Here is a 23,469-nt window from a genome sequence, read left to right on the forward strand (position 1 = left end):
AAAAGACAAGAAACGATTTCTTTCCCTTTTCTTTCACGTGGTGGGGGGAGGGAGTAAATTGACGAGCTATATCCTGAACCACACTGGACAATGTGTTTGAACCTACAGGCACTGGGAGCTCAGCCAAGAATGCAAATAGTTTTCGGAGACTGTTGTGGAGTGTGTGATAGCTGGAGTCCTCAGTACCCCCTCCCTCCCTCCATGAGCGTCCATTTGATTCTTTGGCTTTCCGTTACACTTGTCATGCAGCACTGTGTAGCCTGGAGATTTTTTTTAAATGCTTTGGCATTTCGTCTTCTGTAACAGAGCTCTGATAGAACAGATTTGTCTCCCCATACAGCGATCAGATCCAGTATCTCCTGTACGGTCCATGCTGGAGCTCTTTTTGGATTTGGGACTGCATCGCCACCCGTGCTGATCAGAGCTCCATGCTGGGCAAACAGGAAATGAAATTCAAAAGTTCGCGGGGCTTTTCCTGTTTACCTGGCCACTGCATCCGAGTTCAGATTGCTGTCCAGAGCAGTCACAGTGGTGCACTGTGGGATACCGCCCGGAGGCCAATACCGTCGATTTGCGGCCACACTAACCATAAATCCGATATGGTAATACCCATTTTAGCGCTACTCCTCTTGTTGGGGAGAAGTACAGAAACCGATTTAAAGAGCCCTTTATATCGATATAAAGGGCCTCGTAGTGTGGACGGGTGTGGCGTTAAATTGGTTTAACGCTGCTAAAATCGGTTTAAACGCGTAGTGTAGACCAGGCCACAGAGACAAAGAGGGGTCAAAGATGCAGCAAGCCTTGAACTGTTACAGTTAGTGTTTGTGGTAGGCTTAGTTCTTGTGGTGGAGGTAAAGGATTTGAATGAGGGATGGTTATTCTAATCAAATTGTGAAAGGATCTTGGAACTGTTTTTTCCATTAATGGTTTGTGAGTAAAACAAGCTGAGTACCTACATTAAACTATAATGCATGTACAGTGCATGAAAGTCATTGTGTGATCCAACTTCTTATGGTTTTTTCAAACAGTTTTCCTTTCCCTCAGTGATACCTTACAACATTCACTTCTACCTGTAGATTTAAAAACAATTGGCTGTATTTCTGCGATGGTAAACAGTACTCTTCTTTGTGTCCTTTCACTCTGCCTTTTTCTCTGCTTGTCTCAGGATTAATTGTGATAATGGTGGTAAATTAGTTGAGTGAATGAGGGTTCCTTTAATTAAATTGGTAAAGGATCCCAGCCCTGTGTTCTCAATCTCACTTACTGAATAAAAACTTGAGATTTTAACATGCAAATGTGTTTCATTTAGAATATACTGTGAGACACTGTATTATCTTACTTTTTAACAAGAAAATGCAAACTATCAGCACAGCAGTGGGAAAAGAATGAGGGCCAGTTCTTGGGTTGGGGGATAGACAGAAACACTGTGATTCTTGTGAAAAGAGCTTAATTGTGACACTGTGTTAACAAACACAGATTAAAATGATTCAGCTGTAACTCACCATAATTTCTGCAGTTTACAGTCTGGATGTTTCAATCCCTCACACAGCAGCTGTACTCCAGAATCTCCCAGTTCATTCCCCCACAGTTCCATCTCTGTCAGGGTCTGGCTGGTGCTGAGAACAGAAGAGAGATTCCCACAACAAGCAACTGTGAGACTGCAAATCCTCAACCTACAGAGACAAAAACATATGGGAGAGAAAAGTTTATTACTTGATTCCTCCCTGTTCGCTGCGATTCTCTCATTGACGTTAGTGTCTGTCTTGAAAGGGAACCATATTTGTTCATTCAGAAGAGACCAGTCACAGAGCTCTAGCAGGAGGCTGTAGGTTGGTCAGTACCAAAGACCCCTGTGTGGATTCCAGTACACGTGCCCCTGGCTCTGCTAGTCACCCCCAGCTCAAAAAGGGAACATTCAGATGAACTGAAGGGAGGGCATCAGACTGCAGGGGTATTTGTAATGGGCTGGAGAATCCTAACAGTAGGCACTGAGGAACAGTTCAAACCCTTTCCCAGTGCTGCTATTCTGGTTCCTTTCTGCTTAAGCAAATGAAATCTAAAGCTGCTATGTAAGCTCCCCTTGTTACCCTGGATTTGAGGGGTGTGTGTATCCCAGAATTTGATCTAGCCAATTGCAACCACATTATGTCCATTCAGCCACAGTGAGTTAATAAAATAGAACACCACATAGTACAGGGTTAATTTGAAAGCAGGGCTTTTGAAGGCAAGATCAAAACTAGCTGGCAGTTTCTGCTAATCAAAATGGGTGGAGGGGAGAGAAAGGTAAATAACTGAGACTGAAAGAAGATAAGGGGATGAAACACCTTGAGCCTGAGCACTTGATATTAGACATTTATTGAAAGCTAGGAAAAGTGATGATTTTGTAGAGGTTATTATGACCTATGTGTTTTGTGAAAGTTAGTTATAAAAGACTAGGTAATATAGTGTATTTTAGAGCAGTCCTCTGAAGCCACCTTGGGAGACATTTTTTCCTGACACCTTTTCTCCCTGATGGGTGAACAACTGGCCACTGTGAACCTGCTGTTAATTACTCAATACCGCTCCAGATGTCAGGTAAATATCTGGGATGTTTTAAACGTATTGCTTATGTCTGTGTTTGCTTAAATCTAATAAATTGCTGTTTTAGATAGAGCATGCTTACTTGCATTAATCTTTTATCAGATGGAATTGCTGTGCTACCATTGATTTATTCTTGACACCGCTGGGAGTGAAATAATTAAGTTACCACTGCTGTGGGTTCTGAAAACCCTGGGTAAGATCCTGCCTTCCCCAAAACATTCCTCAGTGCCTAAAAACTAATCAGTCATGTCCGTGGAAGCCAAAACCCTTCCAAATTGGATGACAAGTTACATTATTTTTCTCCCAGCCAGACTCTCAGCTACATATACTGCAGATGAAAGCCTCCCCCGCCACTCATCTGTTTAACACAGCTAGATTCCTTACTCCCAGAGGGACTTTCTGGGGCTGGTGGAGAAATTACCTTCCTCTCCTCCCTGTATCAGACCCACTTACAAAAGGTTAAAGGGGGGGTTTACAGTACTTGTGAAACTAAGGGATTCACAGTGCATCCAAGCAAGTGCTCCTTCTAATCAGTTTCTTAGCTGGGACACATGATCTCAGGGTCCAAGTTAACCCCTCAGATAAATGGCATGCTGCTGTTTTTGTAAAGGGACCATTCAGCCTTACAAGAATAACATTTTAGTCACAGAACTGCAGGCTGGGGAATCTATTACTTTATTCAATTGCATCTCACCAAACTAAGTGTGGCGGGGAACTCTCCCTCCCAAAACAGGAAGTGAGGGAAGGCTGGAGTATGGCTCCATTGTCTAGTACTCTGGATAACTTGGTTAACTCTATGATGACCATTTCACTGCAAATTTGCAGGCTCCACAATCAAAAACACTATGACGAGAGGGTATTCCTTGGACTATTGAACTACTATGGGAAGTTTGTAGTTAACCTCCATGCTTAACCCATTATTTAACTGCTACCTATGAAAGAAATCTGGGTCTGGATCACAGAATGTGACATCTTGGAAAACATAATTAAAATCTCTGCCCCTCACCTTCTCCTCCTACTAGAATGAGAGCAATAACACTGACCGACCTCAAAGGAGTGGTGAGGGGATTGCACTAAATTAGGTTTGTTAAGTGCCACCCAAGTGCAAAGTGTTGTTAAGGCCAGTCACTGGCAGAACAGGGCATAGATGGCAGGAATTCATGGCTCCTCGCCCTGTGTGTATTCCTCTGCTTCATATTGTCTGTAAATATAGGTACAACATTTACTAATCTCCAACTCTGTGGCCTAGTATCTGGTTTTAAAGATAGTGCATTATAATGGGGCAGTAGCATCCCTAGTCTAGGGGTATGTCTACATTACGGGATTATTCTGATTTTACAGAAACTGTTTTTTTTAACAGATTGTATAAAGTCGAGTGCACGCAGCCACACTAAGCACATTAATTCAGCGGTATGCGTCCATGTACCAAGGCTAGCATCGATTTCCGGAGCGTTGCACTGTGGGTAGCTATCCTATAGCTATCCCATAGTTCCCGCAGTTTCCCCCGCCCCTTGGAATTCTGGGTTGAGATCCCAATGCAAAAAACAGGGGCGTGGGTGATTCTGGGTAAATGTCATCACTCAATTCTTCCTCCATGAAAGCAACGGCAGACAATCATTTTGCGCTCTTTTTCCCTGGATTGCCCTGGCAGACGCCATAGCATGGCAACCATGGAGCCCGTTTAGCCTTTTGTCACTGTCACCGTATGTGTACTGGATGCTTCTGACAGATGCGGTACTGCAGTGCTACACAGCAGCATTCATTTGCCTTTGCAAGTTAGTAGAGACGGTTACCAGCTATAGCACCATCTGCAATTGGAAACTGGCGATGACATTTATCAGTCCTTTTGCACTGTCTGCAATTGGAAATTGACGATGATGGTTATCAGTCCTTTTGTACGGTCTGCTGCTGTCATGGGTGCTCCTGGTTGGCCTCGCTGAGGTCGGCCGGGGGCACATGGACAAAAATGGGAATGACTCCCCAGGTCATTCCCTTCTTTATGTTTTGTCTAAAAACAGAGTCACTCCTGCCTAGACTACGGGGCAAGTGTACTAGAGAACCAGAGAGCACAGCCGCTCTGGGTCAGAGCCCCAGAGATCCCGCAGGAATGATGTGTATGCCATTCTAGGGGGTGCCCCTGCAACAACCCCACTCATTGCTTCCCTCCTCCCCCACCCCTCCTAGGCTACCATGGCAGTGTCCCTCCATTTGTATGAAGTAATAAAGAATGCAGGAATAAGAAACACTGACTTTTTAGTGAGATAAAATGAGGGGGAGGCAGCCTCCCGCTGCTATGATTGTCCAGGCAGTAGAAAATCTTCATTAGACATGAAAGGGAAGGGGGGGGCCCTGCAGGAGCTCAGCCTCCAGCTGCTATGATGAGGACAGATTTCAATCCTTTTGCTCCGTCTGCCAGGAATGACTGGGAGTCATTCCCATTTTTGCCCAGGCGCCCCCGGCCAACCTCACCGAGGCCAGCCAGGAGCACTCACAGGATAATGAGGATGGTTTTCAATCCTTTTGTACCATCTGCCATCAGGAAAGGAAGGGGAGGGGATGCTGCTGTTCAGCGCTGCAGCACCGTGTCTACCAGCAGCACGCAGCAGACATACGGTGACATTGAAAAAAGGCGAGAAACTATTTTTTCCCCCTTTTCTTTCATGGGGGGGAAGGGGGTAAATTGACGACATATACCCTGAACCACCTGGGACAATGTTTTTGACCCTTCAGGCATGGGGAGCTCAGCCAAGAATGCAAATGCTTTTCGGAGACTGCGGGAACTCTGGGATAGCTGGAGTCCTCAGTCCCCCTTCCCTCCCTGCATGAGTGTCCATTTGATTCTTTGGCTTTCTGTTATGCTTGTCACGCAGCACTGTGCTGAGTCCCTGCCGTGGCCTCTGTCTATGATAGCCTGGAGATTTTTTCAAATGCTTTGGCATTTCGTCTTCTGTAACGGAGCTCTGATAGAACAGATTTGTCTCCCCATACAGCGATCAGATCCAGTATCTCCTGTATGGTCCATGCTGGAGCTCTTTTTGGATTTGGGACTGCATCGCCACCCGTGCTGATCAGAGCTCCACGCTGGGCAAACAGGAAATGAAATTCAAAAGTTCGCGGGGCTTTTCCTGTCTACCTGGCCAGTGTATCCGAGTTCAGATTGCTTTCCAGAGCAGTCACAATGGTGCACTGTGGGATAGCGCCCGGAAGCCAATACCGTCGAATTGCGGCCACACTAACCCTAATCCGACATGGCAATACCAATTTCAGCACTACTCCCCTCGTCGGGGAGGAGTACAGAAATCAGTTTTAAGAGCCCTTTATATTGCTATAAAGGGCTTCGTTGTGTGGACGGGTGCAGGGTTAATTCGGTTTAATGCTGCTAAATTCGGTATAAACGCATAGTGTAGACCAGGTCTAGGTTAAGAATCTTCCTGTGCTGCAAGGCCTTTCCCCCCCAGGATAGCCTGCAAAGTGGAGTAGGGAGGCAGGGACTTCCCTTCACTCCCTTGCTGCCTCCAGCCAGTAGACGTGCTCCTCACAGCCCATCGGTACCAAGTTCCTTCCTCACAATGGCCCCACCAACCCTACTGATGGCATGAAGGGAGCAGGAAGAGACCAAAGCTGGTAGCTGAGTGGCACTGAGGTGTTCCCAGGAAGCCTCCTTGAGGCCCCCCACACATGCAGGTGCCCCACAATCATGTCATTCTCCCTACCAGCACTTCCTCAAAAGACAAGGGAAATTCACTGCCCAAAAACTTCATTAACATAGTTAAGTTTGACTGCTCATAGCAGAATGCTAAATGCACTTTTACGTAACCCTCTGATATCCCAGAAATACACAGGTAATGTCCACAGAAACTCTGCCCTGCAACCTTAACTCTGCACCCCCTGAAGCTGCAATAGTCATTAGGGATATACTGTGAGTAGGTTGCAGACAGGGCTGCCCCATAATAAGCAGACCTGAAGAATTATGAACAAAATCTGCCATTGTGCATTGTGTCCAGCAGAATTATATTCACTCATTCCCCTGCATGCACTGCCCATTCCTATGTTACATGTAGCTATACTGGATGAGGAGCGATTCACTGCAGCTGGTGCCACAGCTCACACTGTCATACAAGAATGGTGTAGATGTGCCAAGAGGACCAGGGATCTCTTGTCTCTGTGCTGGTGTGCTGGTTGTCTGAGCAGAAGGCCACAATGGTATATGGTTGCCATAGGGATTTGTAGCATTTTGGTGCAGGACATTACAGGACTCGCTAAGGGGTAGATGAAAGTCATGTCCCAGAGGGAATCCTTAGGTCAAGGATGAAGGGGCAGTAATTCCTGGAAACTAAGGTGGTTTGTTCAGATTAGGCTAAGTGGTTGAGTGCAAGCCAGGTGCAGCTACCTCTTTTTCACTGAGGCCAACTTAAACCTGGCTGTTGCCTTGAGGAAGATATAGTATAATAGTTTCTCCTTTAGTACTGATGTGCTCTGTTCCCACTGTGGTCCATGTCTTCTGGAAGGACAGCATACTATGATTAATGATTCAGGGGTGGATTGGTGCTCAGAGTGGACAGTGTTAAGGTTACCTTTCCATTTCCCAATTTTCAGGGGGTTAAGTACAGATGCACTTGACATTCTAGAAGGGTACAAGGTGCTGCCAGTCAACTTTAACTCTGCGTTCACTGGGTGTTGAGGCAATTGATATTATTGCAAGAAGCTCACCTACTTCATTCTTAAATTCAAAGGGCAGCGGGTCAAAGCCCACTACAAAGCTTTTAGCGTGTGGCAGCAGGTTCCATGCAACAAGTTAGCATGCACCGGGCTAGTTCACTGCACATTCACAGTGTGGCTTGCCGCGCACTAAGTTGCAACGCAGACAAGCCTTGAGGCAAGTCAGGAGGTGACCTCCCTTATACAGGCTGAGACAATAACTTCATCCTCATGCAAACACACTCATTCACCCCACAATGGACATGGCTTTTCAAGGCAGTTCCACAGCTTGATGCCCGAGGTGCTGTACCCCACAAGGGGCCTTCAAAGAGGAATGGATGATCTCCTCATTAATTCAGCAGACCTGACCCAAATCCTCAACACACCAGACTCCCGTGTGCACACTTTGCACTGGGCCAGATTCCACACAAGGACTTCAAAAATCCTCTTCATATCAGGAAGAGATCGCAACTAACTAAATCAGTAATTTCCAAACCCAGTGGGTGGATTCATCCCCTGAGGTTTCATCAGGGATTCCTATTGCTGGGACCAGCGAGGCTGGCAATTGCTACAGATGCCAGCCTGCATGGCTGGGGGCCTAGGGAGTGTGGTCCGACTCGGAAAAGATGTATAAGCTGGTCAGAACTAAGGGCAAATCAGGTGAGCCCTCCTTCATACCCAGCAGTCAATATCATGTTCTTAACATCATCTACAAAACAACTGATGGGGAGAAGCGGGGACAGGTGTGCAGGGCTGGAGCTATGAGAATAGCAGCTGGGGTAGCAAACTTATGCAGTCAAGTTGTATGAATGGCAAGGTAGAGATTTTTTTTCTGGTAACTTGTTTTGCTTTATGCCTAGAAAGATTAGGTGGTGCTGAAATATCCTTGCTCTCTTACCGTGGTAGCATCATGATCCTAGCATGCCTGTTTACACTACCTTCTGCAGTCTCAATAAGACAATCACTGGGGGAACTGATGTTTCAGCAGCTTTGCTGGTTCAGCAACTTTGGGCAAAACTTACCCCTGAAATGTGAATGAGAGCTGAATGTGCAGGAATCATTAATGTTTGTTTATCTCATACAGCCAGCTGAGAACAGTTCCCAGGGTGAAGGGTTTCCCCCAGACTCAGAAGAGTGTGGGCATCCTCCACCACACAGCATGAGGAGAGCAAGGTCTGGTCTTGGGCTGTCTGGTGCAGCTGTGTTTGATTGTTGTAAAACCATTTCAGTGTCACTGTTCTGATAGGCATAAGCTAAAACAATCAGCTGTTGCTTACTGTAGTTTCTGCAGTTTGCAGTTAGGATGTTTCAGTCCCTCACACAGCAGCCTCACTCCGCTATCTTCCAGTTTGTTCCTCCACAGGTCCAGCTCTGTCAGGGTCTTGTTGGCTCTGAGAGCAGAGGAGAGAGCCCCACAACAAGCAGCTGTGAGTCCACAGTCCACCAAGCTGGATGAAGAGATAGAGAACAGTGGCTTATCTTTGATATAATAGGTGCTGAGTTTTCTTTTTCCCTGAGGGTTCTCCACCACTGCTCTGCCCCAAGGCCCTGACCCCTCCCCAAAGCACCTCCCTCACTCTGCCCCCTCCTCTGAGGCCCCACCCACATCTTCCTGGCCCCACTACACCCATTCCCCTGAGGCCCTGCCCTCACTCTGCCTCTTCCTGCCCCACTCTAACCTCTCCACCGAGGCCCCGCCCACCCGCCATTCACTGCTCTCCACTCTCCCCCAAGAGCCTCACCTAGCCGCCAAACAGCTGATCAGCAGCTGCTGCCAAACAGCTGTGGCTGCTGGCCGCTGAGCACCCACTATTTTTTTTCCATGGGTGCTCCAGCCCTGGAACACATGGAGTTGGCGCCTATGGGGGCTCCAGCTCCAAAGCACCATGGAGTTGGTGCCTATGTTTGACATAATCACTATATTGTGGGAGTGCAGGGAGAGGTTGCAGCAGTGAGCATTGGGAACAAAAATTTGGAAGGCTGGTTGTGAGGATTCTTTTTATTTATACCTGTTGGGCAGGGTTCAGCTCTCGTTTACAATGGTGTAACTCTAGAGCTAACCCACTGCCATTAATAGAGACATGCTTGAAAGTACAGAACTGAGGGCCCCTTATGGCAGTTACCCTGTATTGCACCAGTGAATGTTCTGTTGAACTGAAGGGACTGGGCACACTGTGGGTGTCTTTTCAGTAGGTTGGGGTAATCTGAACAAAATGCAGATGGGTGTATCTGGGAAATAGTTCACTGTGCTTCATGGCTAGCACTCTGGTTCCCTTCCGATTAAGCAGATGGAGCTGTTATTTTGGTATGAGCTCTCCTGCCCCAAAAATATTCCTCAGGGATCAAGACCATTTATTAACTATCCCCAGTGTGAACAGAAACCCTTCAACCCAGAAGCCAAACTACCTGATTGTTCTGACACCAAACACCCTCTGTCTACCAAAGAGGGACTGGAATCCCTTGTCCCAAACCACCTTCCAGACCTCTCAATATCAGGGGTAACACGTCTCAGTGATAACTCATTCAAGCAAGAGGGCATTGTCACCCCCCTATGTCAGCTAGCAGGAGGCTATGTTGTCACATCAATGGAAAACGTTTCCAAGTCAGTGGAAAACTAACAAAGACCATGACAAACGATCGAAACCACTTGGAGGTGAAAAGGACCATTACAGCAGGCATGGGATTGCCCTGGCTATGAATGAAGACAAACCACTGTTTTCAGTATAACAGAGTGTAGCAAAGGCACTCTGGATCCATTCACTGAGGAAAACCCTTTCTGGATGAGGTTGCATTCATGAATGTTTGGATCTTGGTTCTTGGAAACCAGCTAGCTCTGCAATACACACAAGCTGAGGTAAAGTCAACTTTATTAGATAGGAAAGGTAACTATTAATTAGTGTACATCCAGGTTTGCATTTTATGATTTTGTTTTATATTGTAACTATTTGGTTCCACTGCTCTCTATTATTTCTCTATCCTCTCAAATAAATCTTCTCGTTTTATTACAAATGGTCACAAGTGCTATGTGGTTTTACAGGGTTTAAGCTGAAACTGGTAAATTGGGGTACACTGCACCTTTGGGCTGCAGAGGATCTGGAATTTCTGTTACCACAAGCTGGATATTAGAGGGGAATAATTCAAAGGGACACCAGGAGTGGGGTTAGGGTTAGGAGACAGCTTGTGTGGAAGTGGAAGTTAACATGAAGTTAGGATTAGGAGACAGCTGGAGTGGCTGAAGGGCTGGCAGTGTCAGTGAACTGAGACCCAGCCACCACCAGCAAGGCCACCTCTCATTAGAGGTGGAGGGTAACAAGTTCTGGCTACCCTGAGAATTGCCACAAACCTCCAAACCAGGTGATGAATGACAGAAGCAACTAACATGTGACAAGGGCTGGAGAGTAGACTACCTGTTATGTTGCACCATGATTGAACAGATCAATGATTTTTTACTATAAAATCTGTTTTTAAGGATGTTTTCTCCCTGCATGAATTAAATAAAACAGGGCTTTAAAAAGAAAACTAGAAGAACAAGGAGTGACTCCTGTGTGACCACAAGGAGCTCTTCCTGGGGCAGGAGCAAGAGTTCGGTCAGAAATTTTCAGATCCAGTGAAATGGATCAATACTTACCGCAGTCTCTGCAGCTTGCAGTTTGGATGCTTTAGACCTTCACACAGCAGCTGCGCTCCCGTATCTCCCAGTTCATTATCACTCAGTTCCAGGTCTGTCAGGAATGGGTTGGCCCTGAGCACAGAGGAGAGGTCCCCACAACAAGCACCAGCAAGTTCGCAACACCTCAATCTGCAGGAGACAGGTGCACAGGTTAGAAAATTAGCGTGTATGGCTAAATCCTTTTGTTGTTGTCAGTGCGTTCCTAGAAACATTGTTTTAGAAGATGTCATTCTAGTGGAGGGATAGTAGGTGCTGAGAACCTAAACATGCTGAAGAGACAGATTTTTAACAGATGTTAGGATGCATAAGGAATGGGACAAGAAATATCACTGAAAATATTATAGTACTGTGATGGGGTATCCACCCCACACAGGATGGGAAAGGGTTACAGCATCCAGGTAGGACTATTAACTCCACAGGCTACACCTGGAGGGAGAGCCAGGGAGCAGGGAATTCATGGCTAGCAGGCTCAGCTGGGCAGGAATAGGTGGGGCCTCCAAAGCCAAGGAGCTGGTAACAGACAGCTGCTGGGAAAGGGCAGTCGCTCTCTGGGAAGAAGAAGGAGGGTTTGGAGCTGGCACACCCAGAGTAAGGAGAGGAACAAGAAGTTGCAGGAAGCAGTCCATGGAAGAAGCAGTGAGGGCTGGGAGAGGAAAGCCCAGAATTTCTGGGATGAGGGTCTCTGGACTGGAACCCGGAGTAGCGGGTGGGCCCGGGTTCCCCTACCAGCCACTAAGGGCGTGGCATAGACTGGCAGGGCAGTGAACAGGAAGACTGCCTGGGTCACCGTGGGAGTGACAGAGAATTGAAGGATTGTACCCCGAAAGCAGGAGTGCTGAGTGACCTGGCCAGAGGGCTAAGTCACAAAGAGGACACTGCAGTTCCTGGGACAAGAGAGGAGCTGCAAAGATGGTGTAACGGTGAGCAAACCACAGAAGGGGGCGTCCACCTTAAGAGCTAATCCCTGGGGTGACCAGGAGGAGGTGCCACACAACCGCTGAATGGTGCACCCCATGACAGGAACACTGCGTGCAGAACTGGAGGAGGTTCCAAGAAGAGTGATGAGAATGACCAAGCTCCTGGAAGAACGTTCATATGAAGAGACTGAAAAGACTGGGACTGTTCACCTTAGAAAGAAGATGAATAAGAGGGGACATGATGAAAGTATATAACTAAATGCCCCCAAATTTTATTAATGCACAGCTAAGGCTGCCCAGTGCTGTCTCCTGCCCTTCTAGAGAATGGAGAGTGGCTGAACTTGGACCCTGAAAATAAGGAAATACAAAGTACAACTACTTGCTACCCTTACAGTGCAACTTTAACTCCGGCCCCTGGAGCTGGCAGTAGCCCCTGGGAGTGGGTTAGTAAGGACAGAGCAAAGGTCTGGCGATGGAGGGAGGTGATGGATTCTCCCTCTCTTGAAGTGTTCAGATCAAGACTGGAGCCTTTCTGGAAGATGCTTTAGTCGAACACAAAAGACACTGGGTTCAGCACAGGAGTAACTGGGTGAAATTCTATGGCCTATGTTATACAGGAGGTCAGACTAGATGATCTGATGGTCCCTCCTGGCCTTAAAGTCTATAATAAGTAGATATGATGAAGGACTAATGAGAAAAGGTGCTATTGAGCGTGCTGTGTTCTACGGATTTTATTTCCATATTTATCTGCATGTGTTCCAGCTGCATTCACTGTGTAAAGTGCAGCTGTGTTGAATGGCGGAGACTTAGATGGAGCAGCTTGGCAAAGCTATTGCTGTGATATGAAGTGAGCTGTATGTGTACCTCGAGGGACCTGTGATGCACTGACAGATTCACATTCCACTTTTGTTGGAATCTCCATCCTTAGAAGTTTTTAAGGCCTGGCTTGACAAAGCCTTGGCTGGGATGATTTAGTTGGTGTTGGTCCTGCTTTGAGCAGAGGATTGGGCTAGAAGACCTCCTGAGGCCCCTTCCAACCCTAATATTCTATGAAAGTATCTGTAAAACTTTAAGAAAAGTTATGGAATTGAGATAAAGGTTATTGAATTAAGTTAAATCTCATTGAATTTGGGGTAACCTCTTTGGAGTTCACTGTATTTCAAATGAAAAATGTTTATGTGCTTCTCTGAGATTGTATGGAACTTCTTTAGCAGAAAGACAAGATTAATGCAATCTCTGGAAGGTATAAGGAAATTCACATGTATTTATCCAAAAAGACCACAGAAGTGGATTTTGTTAGGAAATACCTTGAGGTGAGGGGAATACAAATTCTCCTCCTCTGAAAGCCAAGCTTTTGAAGATATGGCATGGGGAGAGAGACCCTTTTGTATACTAACTACTTGCTTCTGGAAATTCCAGTTCAAAGATCCCTAAACTGTAGGAAAAGGGAACTGAGCATGTTATGAGCATGCTTGTTCTGAACTGAAGCTCTGATGAACTTGTAAACACAATGAGACCTGGAGGAGGGGTATTAAGAGACTGCACTTGCCAGAGGCCCTGTGAGAATTGGGATGAACTCTGCTAAGCTTATTAGCAGGCATGTAAGTTCTTTTATTGTTTTAAAGTTTTCTGTGTAACGCTTTGTACCTTAGGAATAAAAGTAGGCTTGCTTAGAAAGAATTGTGCGGTAACTTATATCTGTAGCAATTATACTCAGGACCGGAGCTAGGGTTTTGAGCGCCCTAGGCGGATGGCAAGTTCGCCGCCCCGCGTGCTGGTACCGCGGCTCCGGTGGAGCTGCCGCAGTGGTGTCTGCGGGAGGTCCGGAGCAGCGCGAGCAGCCAACCGTCCGCAGGCACGACTGCGGCAGCTCCATGGGAGCTGCCTGCCGCCCCTTCCGGACCCCCTGGGCTGCCGGCTGCCGCGGCGGCGCCCTGATCCGGGGGACCCCCTGGGCTGCCAGCTGCCGCGGCGGCGCCCTGACCCGGGGGACCCCCTGGGCTGCCAGCTGCCGCGGCGGCGCCCTGACCCAGGGGACACCCTGGGCTGCCGGCAGCTCAGACTCCCTCTCTGTCCCAGCAGCAGCGGCTGCGCAACCATTTAAAAAAAAATTGGGGGGCGCTTTTTGGTGCCCTTAAATCTCGGCGCCCCAGGCAACCGCCTAGTCCGCCTAAATGGTTGCACCGGCCCTGATTATACTCTTATCCATCTCTGAAGAGAAAGCAAGTGTTCTACGGCAACCTGTCTGCGCTGGGAATGACACAGTAAAGTCAGCGAACTGTCCAGCCTGGGAATATCCTAGTCAGAAGGAAGAGAGACCTGTGTCTCAATCCAAGAGTGGTAACAGCTGAGGAGCTGAAAGCCAAGAGTGGGTGCCCTTAATGACCCGCTGAGGGGAAACACCGATGCAGTTGCCCTGCCCTGCGACAGGACCGAGCACCTCAGCACTGAGATCTGTAGGTTGTGTCAGTAGCGATGAACAAGAGTTTCTTTTTGCCACAGGGGTTGTCAGCAGTGTAGAGGCATAGGTGACAGAGTTGTTGCCAAGATTCAGACAGGGGCACATGGAGGCAATGGCTCAGAAGCGATCCAAAGGACAAGGACAAGGGGTTGCATATGTTCCCTTTCTTTCACTGTTCATGAACATTTTTGAACGGTCTTGGTTTTCTCCTGAGGCAGAATGGGAAAGTTTCTGAAGTTTCAAACATTTTTGTGGGACAGGGAAACTGTTTCCCAGCCAGGCAGCATCACGTTAACAGGTGTTAGTTACAGAAACCAGCTGTTTACCTTATTTTGTGCAGTTTGCATTTGGGATGTGTCAGTCCTTCGCACAGCAGCTGCACTCCTGGATCTCTCAGTTTATTGTGTCCCAGGTCTAGCTCTAAAAGACTCTGGTTAGTTCTGAGAGCAGAGGAGAGATCCCTGCAACCATCAGCTGTGAGATGACAATACCACAACCTGTAGAAGACAGATACATACAGAGAGTCAAATGACTGGTTGTTTATGCTCCGCTCCCTCTCTTGCCCTCACTGTTAGTCAGAGTCTAGAAAAGGATTGTTTAATTTGGAATTGTAGTGTTACAGCCGGAGTTTAAAAGGGGTAACATTTAACTTTAAAAAGAGGAACTACACAAGAATGAGGATAAGAGGATCAATGGCTAATATTTCCTCATAGCTTTTGAATGTGAAAGTAAAGGCTGCCCCTAATAACCATGGCTTCTACATCCTGTTGCCTCCCATGATACTGAAGGCAGGCTATCCCTAGGGAATATTACCATCCCTTGGTCTCCACGGATAGGAAACTGGACAGGAAACTAAAAACAACCCAAAGTGATGTGGGGAGCAAAAAGAAAACAGGGTGCGAATAAAGTGGGACACAGGAGGTAGCAGTCAGAAAATGAGGGGGGCATGGGAAGGGGGGTAACCAGGTCAAGGGCTGGAATGGTGCGATGGGGCTCTAAAAACTCCAGGCCTGGTGGCGGGAGAAACCTGATGACCCTCCCACAATCCCTGACAAGAGGCTTGTTCTGGGGTGGGGCTAAAAGGCTGGAGGAGAGTGGCCTTAGCCTGTGCCATCAGCCAGGGCTCTCCACTGCTGCAGAGCAGCCCCTGGCAGGGGGAGCTGTGAATCAGAGCAGCCCTCAGAACTGTCTAGTTTTACACTGGGGCCATTCAGCCCCCCGAGCAGCTCAGAACCTAGGATTTGTATAGGTATCTTAAAGCCATGTTAGCCCAGTGCATGGCCCCTCCTCCAGACACAACAATAAATCTCATTCTCGGGGTTGTCCATACTGGGAGTGTGAACCTGGAAGGCCCCATTGTGTGAATTTCCATGTGTATCTGTTATGGCCCTTACCCTGCACCCCACAAGGGCCTTGTGCGGAAAGCTGAAGGAAAGCAGGGGGTTGAGCGTGGCTGCATTTCCAATGGGCCAGGGAACCTCGGCTTTAGAGAGAAACATGTCGCTGGGCTATAGTCAGGCTCACTCTCCTTCTCTGGCCCAATGACTATTTAAATACTTACACAAAGAGGAATGGCTCCAACAGGAGAGACCGAGCGCTCCACATAACAAATATCCTGTAGCCCAGTGGTTAGAGCAGCCTCTTGAGAGACAGGAGACCCCTGTTCAAATCCTTTCAGACTGAGGGGGAATTAAACCTGAGTCTCCCACATCCCAGGTGAGCGGTCTAACCACTGGGCTAAAAATTATAAGGGAAGTGGTAGTACTACCACCAACACTGCATTGTATCAGGCCCCCCAGGTACGAGAGACTAGCAAATGCCTGTCTTCCCCTAGATTGTGAATCATGCTGGGGCTTAGACCTGAGAGAGGCATCCACGCACCTAGAGTGAGGCTGCAGGACACGTGTCCAGAGGCAGAAACTTGGCTGTAGAAACTTTTCTTGTAGAAATGTAGGTGCCAAGTGAGTTTAGGCATCTATAGGGTTAGGTGACAGCCAAGTGGGCTGTTTGTGGATTGCAGTGGGGCCTAAATCTTAGGTTTAGGTGCCTAATTCCCTTTGCAGATCTGGACCGGTGTGAAGCTGTTCCTTCCCTGAGGCCTGAGAGAAAGGGGAAAGCCAGCCTGCCTTCGAGAACATGGAGGGAACTAAGAACTGTTACGAACAAGGGCCATTTGGAGGCCTTCTTAACCACTGACACTTCCGGTCTTGGAGGGACACTTAGTTTTCATCCTCTCCACATACCTGCCGGGAGCTCACATCATACACCATCCCCACACCCTGCTGAGTTCTTTACAGAAAGGAAACTTATCAATACTTGCCGCAGTTTCTGAAGGTTGCAGGCTGGATGTTTCAGTCCCTCGCACAGCAGCCTCAGTCCAGAATCTCCCAGGTTGTTCCCCTCCAGGTTCAACTCTGTCAGGGTTGGTTTGGTACTGAGAACAGAGGAGAGATCCCTGCAACAAGCTGCGGTGAGACCACAACTCTCCAAGCTGCAGGAGACAGAGATAAACAGGGAAGAAAATGAGCACTTCTCTCTGCCCAATTCCTTCAGTGAGGACCAATGGGAATAAAGATTCCTTTATTCTAGGAATAAAATCACACAGCTGGAGTAGTGGATGCTGAGGATCACATGACCATGTGGTGTTTTTGAATCCATGGGCATCTGTAGTTTTCATTGATCCTGTGTTCCACATACAAATGTTATTATAAGATAAAGTTCCCAAATTCCATCCCCTTTCCCAGGGAAGATCAGACTGAGCCTGGGACTGTCCATGATCAGATCTAAATGCCAGACCAGCCTCTCTGATCTCTGACGATAACCTTTGTTCAGGAAGCTCTGATTGCTGCGCAGTATGTAGCCTTCGAACATATGGAGGGGAACAAGCTCATACTCACGTTTCAGAAAACCAGGAACTACTCAGCTAAGGTTCCTGTGCCCCATTTGGAACTGGACAGGCAACCCCCAAATGTCAGAAATCCCATACATTTCCCCAAGGAAAAGGAACGCATTTTTTAAACAGCAAATACACAAGGCTTACACTTCATACCCTGCCACCGAGGCCCTGCAAGCACACCCGTAAGAGTTAATATGGCACAATTATTTTCCTTGCACTCTGCTTCCAAAATATGAGCACAAAGCCTTCTTGATCCTGGGTCCTTCGATGACAGAGGCACTTGCCAGAAGCATCTTCTCTGGCTATTCAAAACAAGTTGAAAGTCTGTCTACTTTGCCTCCCACCCAGAAGCAAGGTTCTCACACACTGGGAAAAGTTCAACAGGCATTTCTCATTACATGAAAAAGGAGTGAGTTTCTAAAGATCTGAGCATCATGGACCTTGCCCTGACACCCCAAATTAATGTTAGTGAACCTGCCATACTGGATCACCAGGCTGTGCAGGATCATGAAGAGAAAGATGAAAATTTGGTGATGGGAAGCAAATTAAATAGATACCTAAATTCTGTCCATGGCCCCGATACAATTTGGGAAACCTAAGTGTTTAGATCTATCAGTTACTTCCTGCATGTGGACCAACCTTATGACCCAGGCAGCAAAAACCCTTTGAATAGCCATGTACACATCAATTATAATAGCTCCATCTATGCATTTTCCAGCATCACATTGGTTAGCCACACACTGGTAGCAATTGGAGGTGGTAGGCTTCCAGATGGTGACTGTCACGTGCTTCTCCACACTAAAGGGGACAGTCATATTGTCTCTGGTGCTGCAGCTCCAATGTGAACTCTGCACAGACTTACAGCAAAGTGGTCTTCTGAATCTTGAAATTCTGAAGCCATCGCTGGTGACCCTGGGCCTGAAGCCCTATCCTGTCCCACCAGTTCTGGCATACACATATGCTGTATTTTACTCCCAAAGTAAACATTTGTTTTGGATTTAAACAAATCCACAAAAGTTTCAAAAGTCTTTTGCAAAAATGAATTTAAAAAGGAATCAGGAGAGAGGAATTAAAAAAAAAAAAACAAGTTAAACCATCTCAGATAGGACAGAATTCTACCAAGCAATCAGGACCTTGCCAGTGCTTAAATGTATACAGGAACAATTCCAAAGGACTGGAAGTATTTCTGATTATATGGAGGGGAACAGCACTCTCTATTTTGTGTCTTGCCTTCTAGGCCAGTATTGTTCATGTTCACAAAAAGATAGCCCATAATTATCACCAATCTGCACTGTCCACTTACTTGAACACTTGGGTGATCAAGGACACAGTTGTGGAGGGTATCAAAATCACTTGGGTTCACACTAAATTGCCTCAAATTGCCACTTATCCCCAGAAGACAATTAGAGTGGGTAGGAACTTTGCAAGATATGGCTCAACTCAAAGCCTTCCTGTTACATGCCAATATCCAAGACACCACCGGTCTGGACGAGAGGATGAAAAAAAGCCAACAGATGACATGCTAGAAATGTTGGGTCTGACGCCTGCAATGGCATCTATGGTACCCAGGGCACATCTCCACATGGGATAACCTCACTAGCTCTTCAAACCCCTGTTCAAGTAAGCAATTCAGGCACTCTCTCATCACATCCGGGTAACAGACAAACTCTGGGCTTCTCCAGTTTGGTGCCCAAAGGGGACAATCCACAATTGGGAATGGATTTCCAAAACCCTCCTGTCCAAATCACAGTGACCAGAGAAACTTCCAGCCTGGGACAGGGAGCCCATATAGAAGGACTCCAAACCCAGGAAGCTTGGTTTGTCCAAGAACAACTGCTCATAGATGTTTTCAAGATGCAAACAGTCCTCTAACCACTAAGGACCATCAAAGACCTGGGCTGAAATCCTGGCCCCATTGAAGTCAGTGGCAAAACCTTCATGAACTTCAGTGAATCCAGGGTTTAATACCTTAGTATCCCCAAAGGGGGTCCTTATTCCAATGGACAAACAAGCAGGAGGCTCCTGACAGCGAGTCATGCACTGGGAAGCCCTGCAGGAGTGAGAGCAGGCTCTGCCCCACCAGGCATTCTTAGCCATCACATACATGGCAGGGAAGGAGAACACAATCATAGACAGAGCAAGCCAATACATGATAAATCCTCAAGAGTGGTCTGTGACCAGGGAATGACAGATCAGAAATACCTGTAATGTTCAGTGGAAAAGGTTTCTGGAGTACATGCAGACAGGTTCACATAGACCCTTTATTTGCCCCCAACAAAAACAGCCTGACTAATTTCTTCACCTGAGTCTATCCTAAAGACTAACTCCATCCAGGAGCATTCAGCAACTATTTCCACCTGTCATGACATACGCAGCCCCTTATCATCCAGTTCATATGGGGTTTGACACTTTTGACCCCTCCCATTAAGTAGCTCCCTGCATTAGCTTCAGGCAGTAGCGACTGACCCACCTTACCCCATATTGCAAAGCTATGGTGACAATACATACTGAGATTCCTCCCAAGGGGGGTCTTGAACTTCTATCTTAATGAGCCACATTATGCTTGGTAAAGACAGATGATGTGGAACCAGAAATTAGTGCATCAAAATTGGTGTGTTGGGTATTAGGCCTAGTTGGTGGACAAAACAATGAGGGAATGGGCTACTCCACTCATCACCCTCTTATTGGTTCCTTAAAGAAAGACTTTGGAGGCGGGGAAATGAATAGAAGAACAGATGGAGGCTACAGGAGTGAGTTTCACCATCATGGCTGACATGTCCACCATCTCCCGGAACCCTGGACCTTCTTTGTCCTAGTCCCGAGAGATATTCTGACCAGCCTGGGCCAGACAGAAGGGTCCCAATGACATCACCAGCCAGACAAGCTCCAGCTGAATGCCAGACACCACTTGCAATAAAATGGGATTGGACTTTAACAACAACAGTTCCAGCCCATCTCCGTTGACTTCTCTTTTCCCCAGAGGACAGTTATTACCATCTTTGATACCATCTCAGAAACTGTCGAACAGGAGTTCTTCTCCTTCTAAAAACTCTCTCCAATTAAAGGGAAAGGGATGTTGCTAAAATGAAAGTCTGATTTAATACTTTACACCTCCAATGTTTTAACTATTTTCCTCTCTTCTTTATCTTTAAAAAAAGGCTAAAAGGAAATTTAATGGTGCGTTGCCATGGTACTAAGCAGGCTAAGGTGCCCACATACCAAATCCCAGACCTCGTTCAGCTCTGTTTAGCATTGGACAATGACTAGGTTGTGTTAATATTTTTGGCCCATATATTTCATCTAAATTAACAGAACAGCTGCTTGCTTGTCATATGACTCATCGAGGGATGGAAGGATGTAGTAAATCCTCTTTCCAAGGCTAAGGGACAAGGAGGGCCCTATCCTTGGAAGCAGCGACGCCGAGAAGGACTTTGGCATCATGTTGAATAATCAGCTGAACATAAGCTCCCAGTGCAATGAAGTGGCCAAAAGGGCATTATTTATAGCCCTTCCATGCTAGTTATAATGCTTCTGATACTGTACCCACAGCAGTTATAGTGAGGAGAGCCTCATGGCATTCAGGCTGTCTCCCTACCCAAGACTGAAACTCACTTGTGCTGAGCAGGGGCTCACTTAACCAAGCAAGGGGAAGTGAAAAGGTTAGGTAAGAATCATGCATATAGGCCTGCTTTGTTATTTTAATCCAGTTTCTCTGCATACTGTATTCCTAGTAAATATTAATGTGGTTTTAAAAGGCTAAGCAGCGTCACTGCATTCACCTTCTGGTTAACAAAGCTCCCAAGAGGGCAAGTCTCTGGAGGCAGGGAGCCTAAGCCCATTTGGACCTGCTAAGAAAGCCATGGTGAAAAACAGGGCTACTGAAATCCAGAGACACAGTCTCAGGGCATGTCTATACTTACCATTTAAAGCGGAAAAAGTCCCTTTACTGTGCAAAAAACTGGGCGCATCTACACTTGCCAAAGACTTTTTTCAGTTAAACTCAGAAATTTCACTGCAAAAAGAAAAGCACCTCCACGAGAGGCGTACAGCTCTTACTGGTGATGCTTTTGCAGTGATGTGCAAGTGAAGACACGTTCTTCCTGTATAACAGCTTGCAGCCTCCGCAGGATATCCCAGAGTGCCTACCTGACCACTCTAGCCAGCACTTCCGCTGCTTTGATGCCAGGTAAACAGATGTCCGCCCCTCCCTTTGTAAAGCCCCAGGAACATTGAAACTCCCCTTCCTTTTTTCTGGCCAGGTGACAATGCCTGCTCCAGAGGGCAAAGGATCCCGACTGCAGCAATGCTGAGCTACTGGAGCTGACTAGTGTTTGGGGAAAGGAGGGTGTATAGGGATCCAAGATGCCCTGCAATCACCCCCCCTAGCTTTCCTGGAGAGCTGCACTGTGGGATAGCCGCCCTTAGGGCGCTACTCTCATCAGTGATGAAGTTCTGATGCCTGTGACTCTAAGTTAATACACAAACCAGCGCTTTTCTTTGACCATTTCCCTATCACTGGTGAAACTGACAGCACAAAAACTGCAAGTGTAGACATAGCCTCAGAGTGTGCTCTGCGATCTATTACATCACTCCTTTGCTAAAGCCACTCCCAGGGTCCTCGTGAGATGGAGATGGTGAAGATGAGAGTGCATTAAAAGAGGAAAGAGAATGAAAAAGAAAAAAGATAACAGAGAGGTGAGTAGGAGAGAGAGAGAAAAAAAAAGAGTAAACAACTCCCATTCCCACCCAAATCAGGGAGAAATTAGATTAATTGAGGATACATGAACAAGTGCTTTAGAAATATCCAAGATAGTCTCTCTAGGCTCCTCTTTGCAGACCGCATGCAGTTCCCTCATGCCATACTCCTGTGAGCCTGGTGCCAAACATATTTGTGGGCCCCCATGAGTGAAGTGGCGCATGGTATGGGGAGGTTGGTCCCCAGAGCGAGGGTCTGGCCAGGGACATGGTATGACAGGGCACTATTTACAAACCAGCAGTTGCCAGACACACAGTGGCCTGCCAGCATGCCCCTTCCCCTCAGCAGGCCATGCCATGCCACACATCCCCCCTCCCCAACACCGGAACCACTCCCTTCATTCCCTAAGACCAGAACCCCACCAGACCCTCTATACCCATCACCCTCCCTGATCCTGCCACAAATGCTCAGTGCCCCCTTCCCCACAGCCCACAACTGCCCAGCACCCCACACAGAACCCCCACTCCCTAGTGCCCCAACACACACAGATCTTCCCCACCCCCAACCCTCCAGAGACCCCTCCTCCCCCACTCCCTGCCCCCCGAGCCGCACTCATCGGCCCTCTGGAAGGTGACTGTTCCTGCCGGGCTGGGGAATCACTCCAGCCCCTCGGGAGTGGTGTGATCAGCCAGGCCAGGGCCTGTCCCAGACAGGCTCCCTCAGGACCCACTTGCCTGGAAGGGCCCATCCAAGCCTCCCACACTGTCCCCCCCCTCACAACCGGCAGAGACTGGCCAGCCTTCTGCACCAGTCCCAGGTGGCTCAGCTCCAGGGAGACAGGCGTGTCCCCACAGGTGACAGAAAGCAAAGACTGCCCTGAGCCAGAGGTACACAGGTGTCTAGCCAGGTGGTAGAGAGGACCCAGAGGGTGGGGCCAGGGGTGAAGAGGAGCCCTCTGCCAGCTGGCGGGCAGGACAAGAGGAGCGGGGGGGGGGGAACCGTGTGGGCTGGCGGGGTCTCAGGGCACAGTGCAAGCAGAGCAGGCCGGGGCCCTTTGTGAGAAATGGGCCTGGCTCCATGGCGTCACTGTAAACCTTGCACTGCCTACCTCTGTCTCTTCACTTTACTTATTGATATGGTAATTGGCTTAAGTGGCATTGAACTACTAGACTGACATTAAGCCAACTCCACACATACTAACTAGAAATTTAAACAAATTCTTAAGCACCAGATGAATCTATACAGTTGCTACAGCAGCCACAGCAATGAGAGCTGCACTGATGTAGAGATACTCAAGAGAGGAATTGTTTCTTACTGTAGTTTCTTTAATTTACAGTTTGGATCCTTCAGCGCTTGACAGAGCAGGTAAATAGAAGAATACTTCAGAACATCCTGATGCTGTTCCCTAAAAACAAAAGAATAGAAATTGTCTATGTTGTTCTCTGGAAACAGATTTTATTTCTATTTCCAGAACATTTAAGTAGCCTCCTGCCTGGTGTAATCATACATGATTTATGAATTACGCTGCAGTTTCTATTAATTGTAAATCCT

The 23,469-nt window shown here is 47.4% G+C and overlaps 1 protein-coding gene across 2 annotated transcripts in view; it reads right to left on the bottom strand.

Annotated features, from left to right (window-relative positions):
- LOC115650587 (NACHT, LRR and PYD domains-containing protein 3-like) overlaps positions 1 to 23,469 on the bottom strand; it is a 66,881-nt gene that overhangs the window by 22,328 nt on the left and 21,084 nt on the right. The window contains exons 5-10 of one of the 2 annotated variants that reach the window (XM_030560764.1): positions 23,234 to 23,323; positions 16,647 to 16,817; positions 14,653 to 14,823; positions 10,907 to 11,077; positions 8,556 to 8,726; positions 1,503 to 1,673 (exon numbers count right to left, since the gene is read on the bottom strand). In XM_030560764.1, the coding sequence (XP_030416624.1) occupies positions 1,503 to 1,673; positions 8,556 to 8,726; positions 10,907 to 11,077; positions 14,653 to 14,823; positions 16,647 to 16,817; positions 23,234 to 23,323 (945 nt within the window). The remainder of the gene's footprint in view (positions 1 to 1,502; positions 1,674 to 8,555; positions 8,727 to 10,906; positions 11,078 to 14,652; positions 14,824 to 16,646; positions 16,818 to 23,233; positions 23,324 to 23,469) is intronic. The other variant, XM_030560765.1, reaches the window with a different exon arrangement.

The sequence above is a fragment of the Gopherus evgoodei genome, chromosome 4 (assembly GCF_007399415.2).
Source record: "Gopherus evgoodei ecotype Sinaloan lineage chromosome 4, rGopEvg1_v1.p, whole genome shotgun sequence".
Lineage (NCBI taxonomy): Eukaryota > Metazoa > Chordata > Testudines > Testudinidae > Gopherus > Gopherus evgoodei.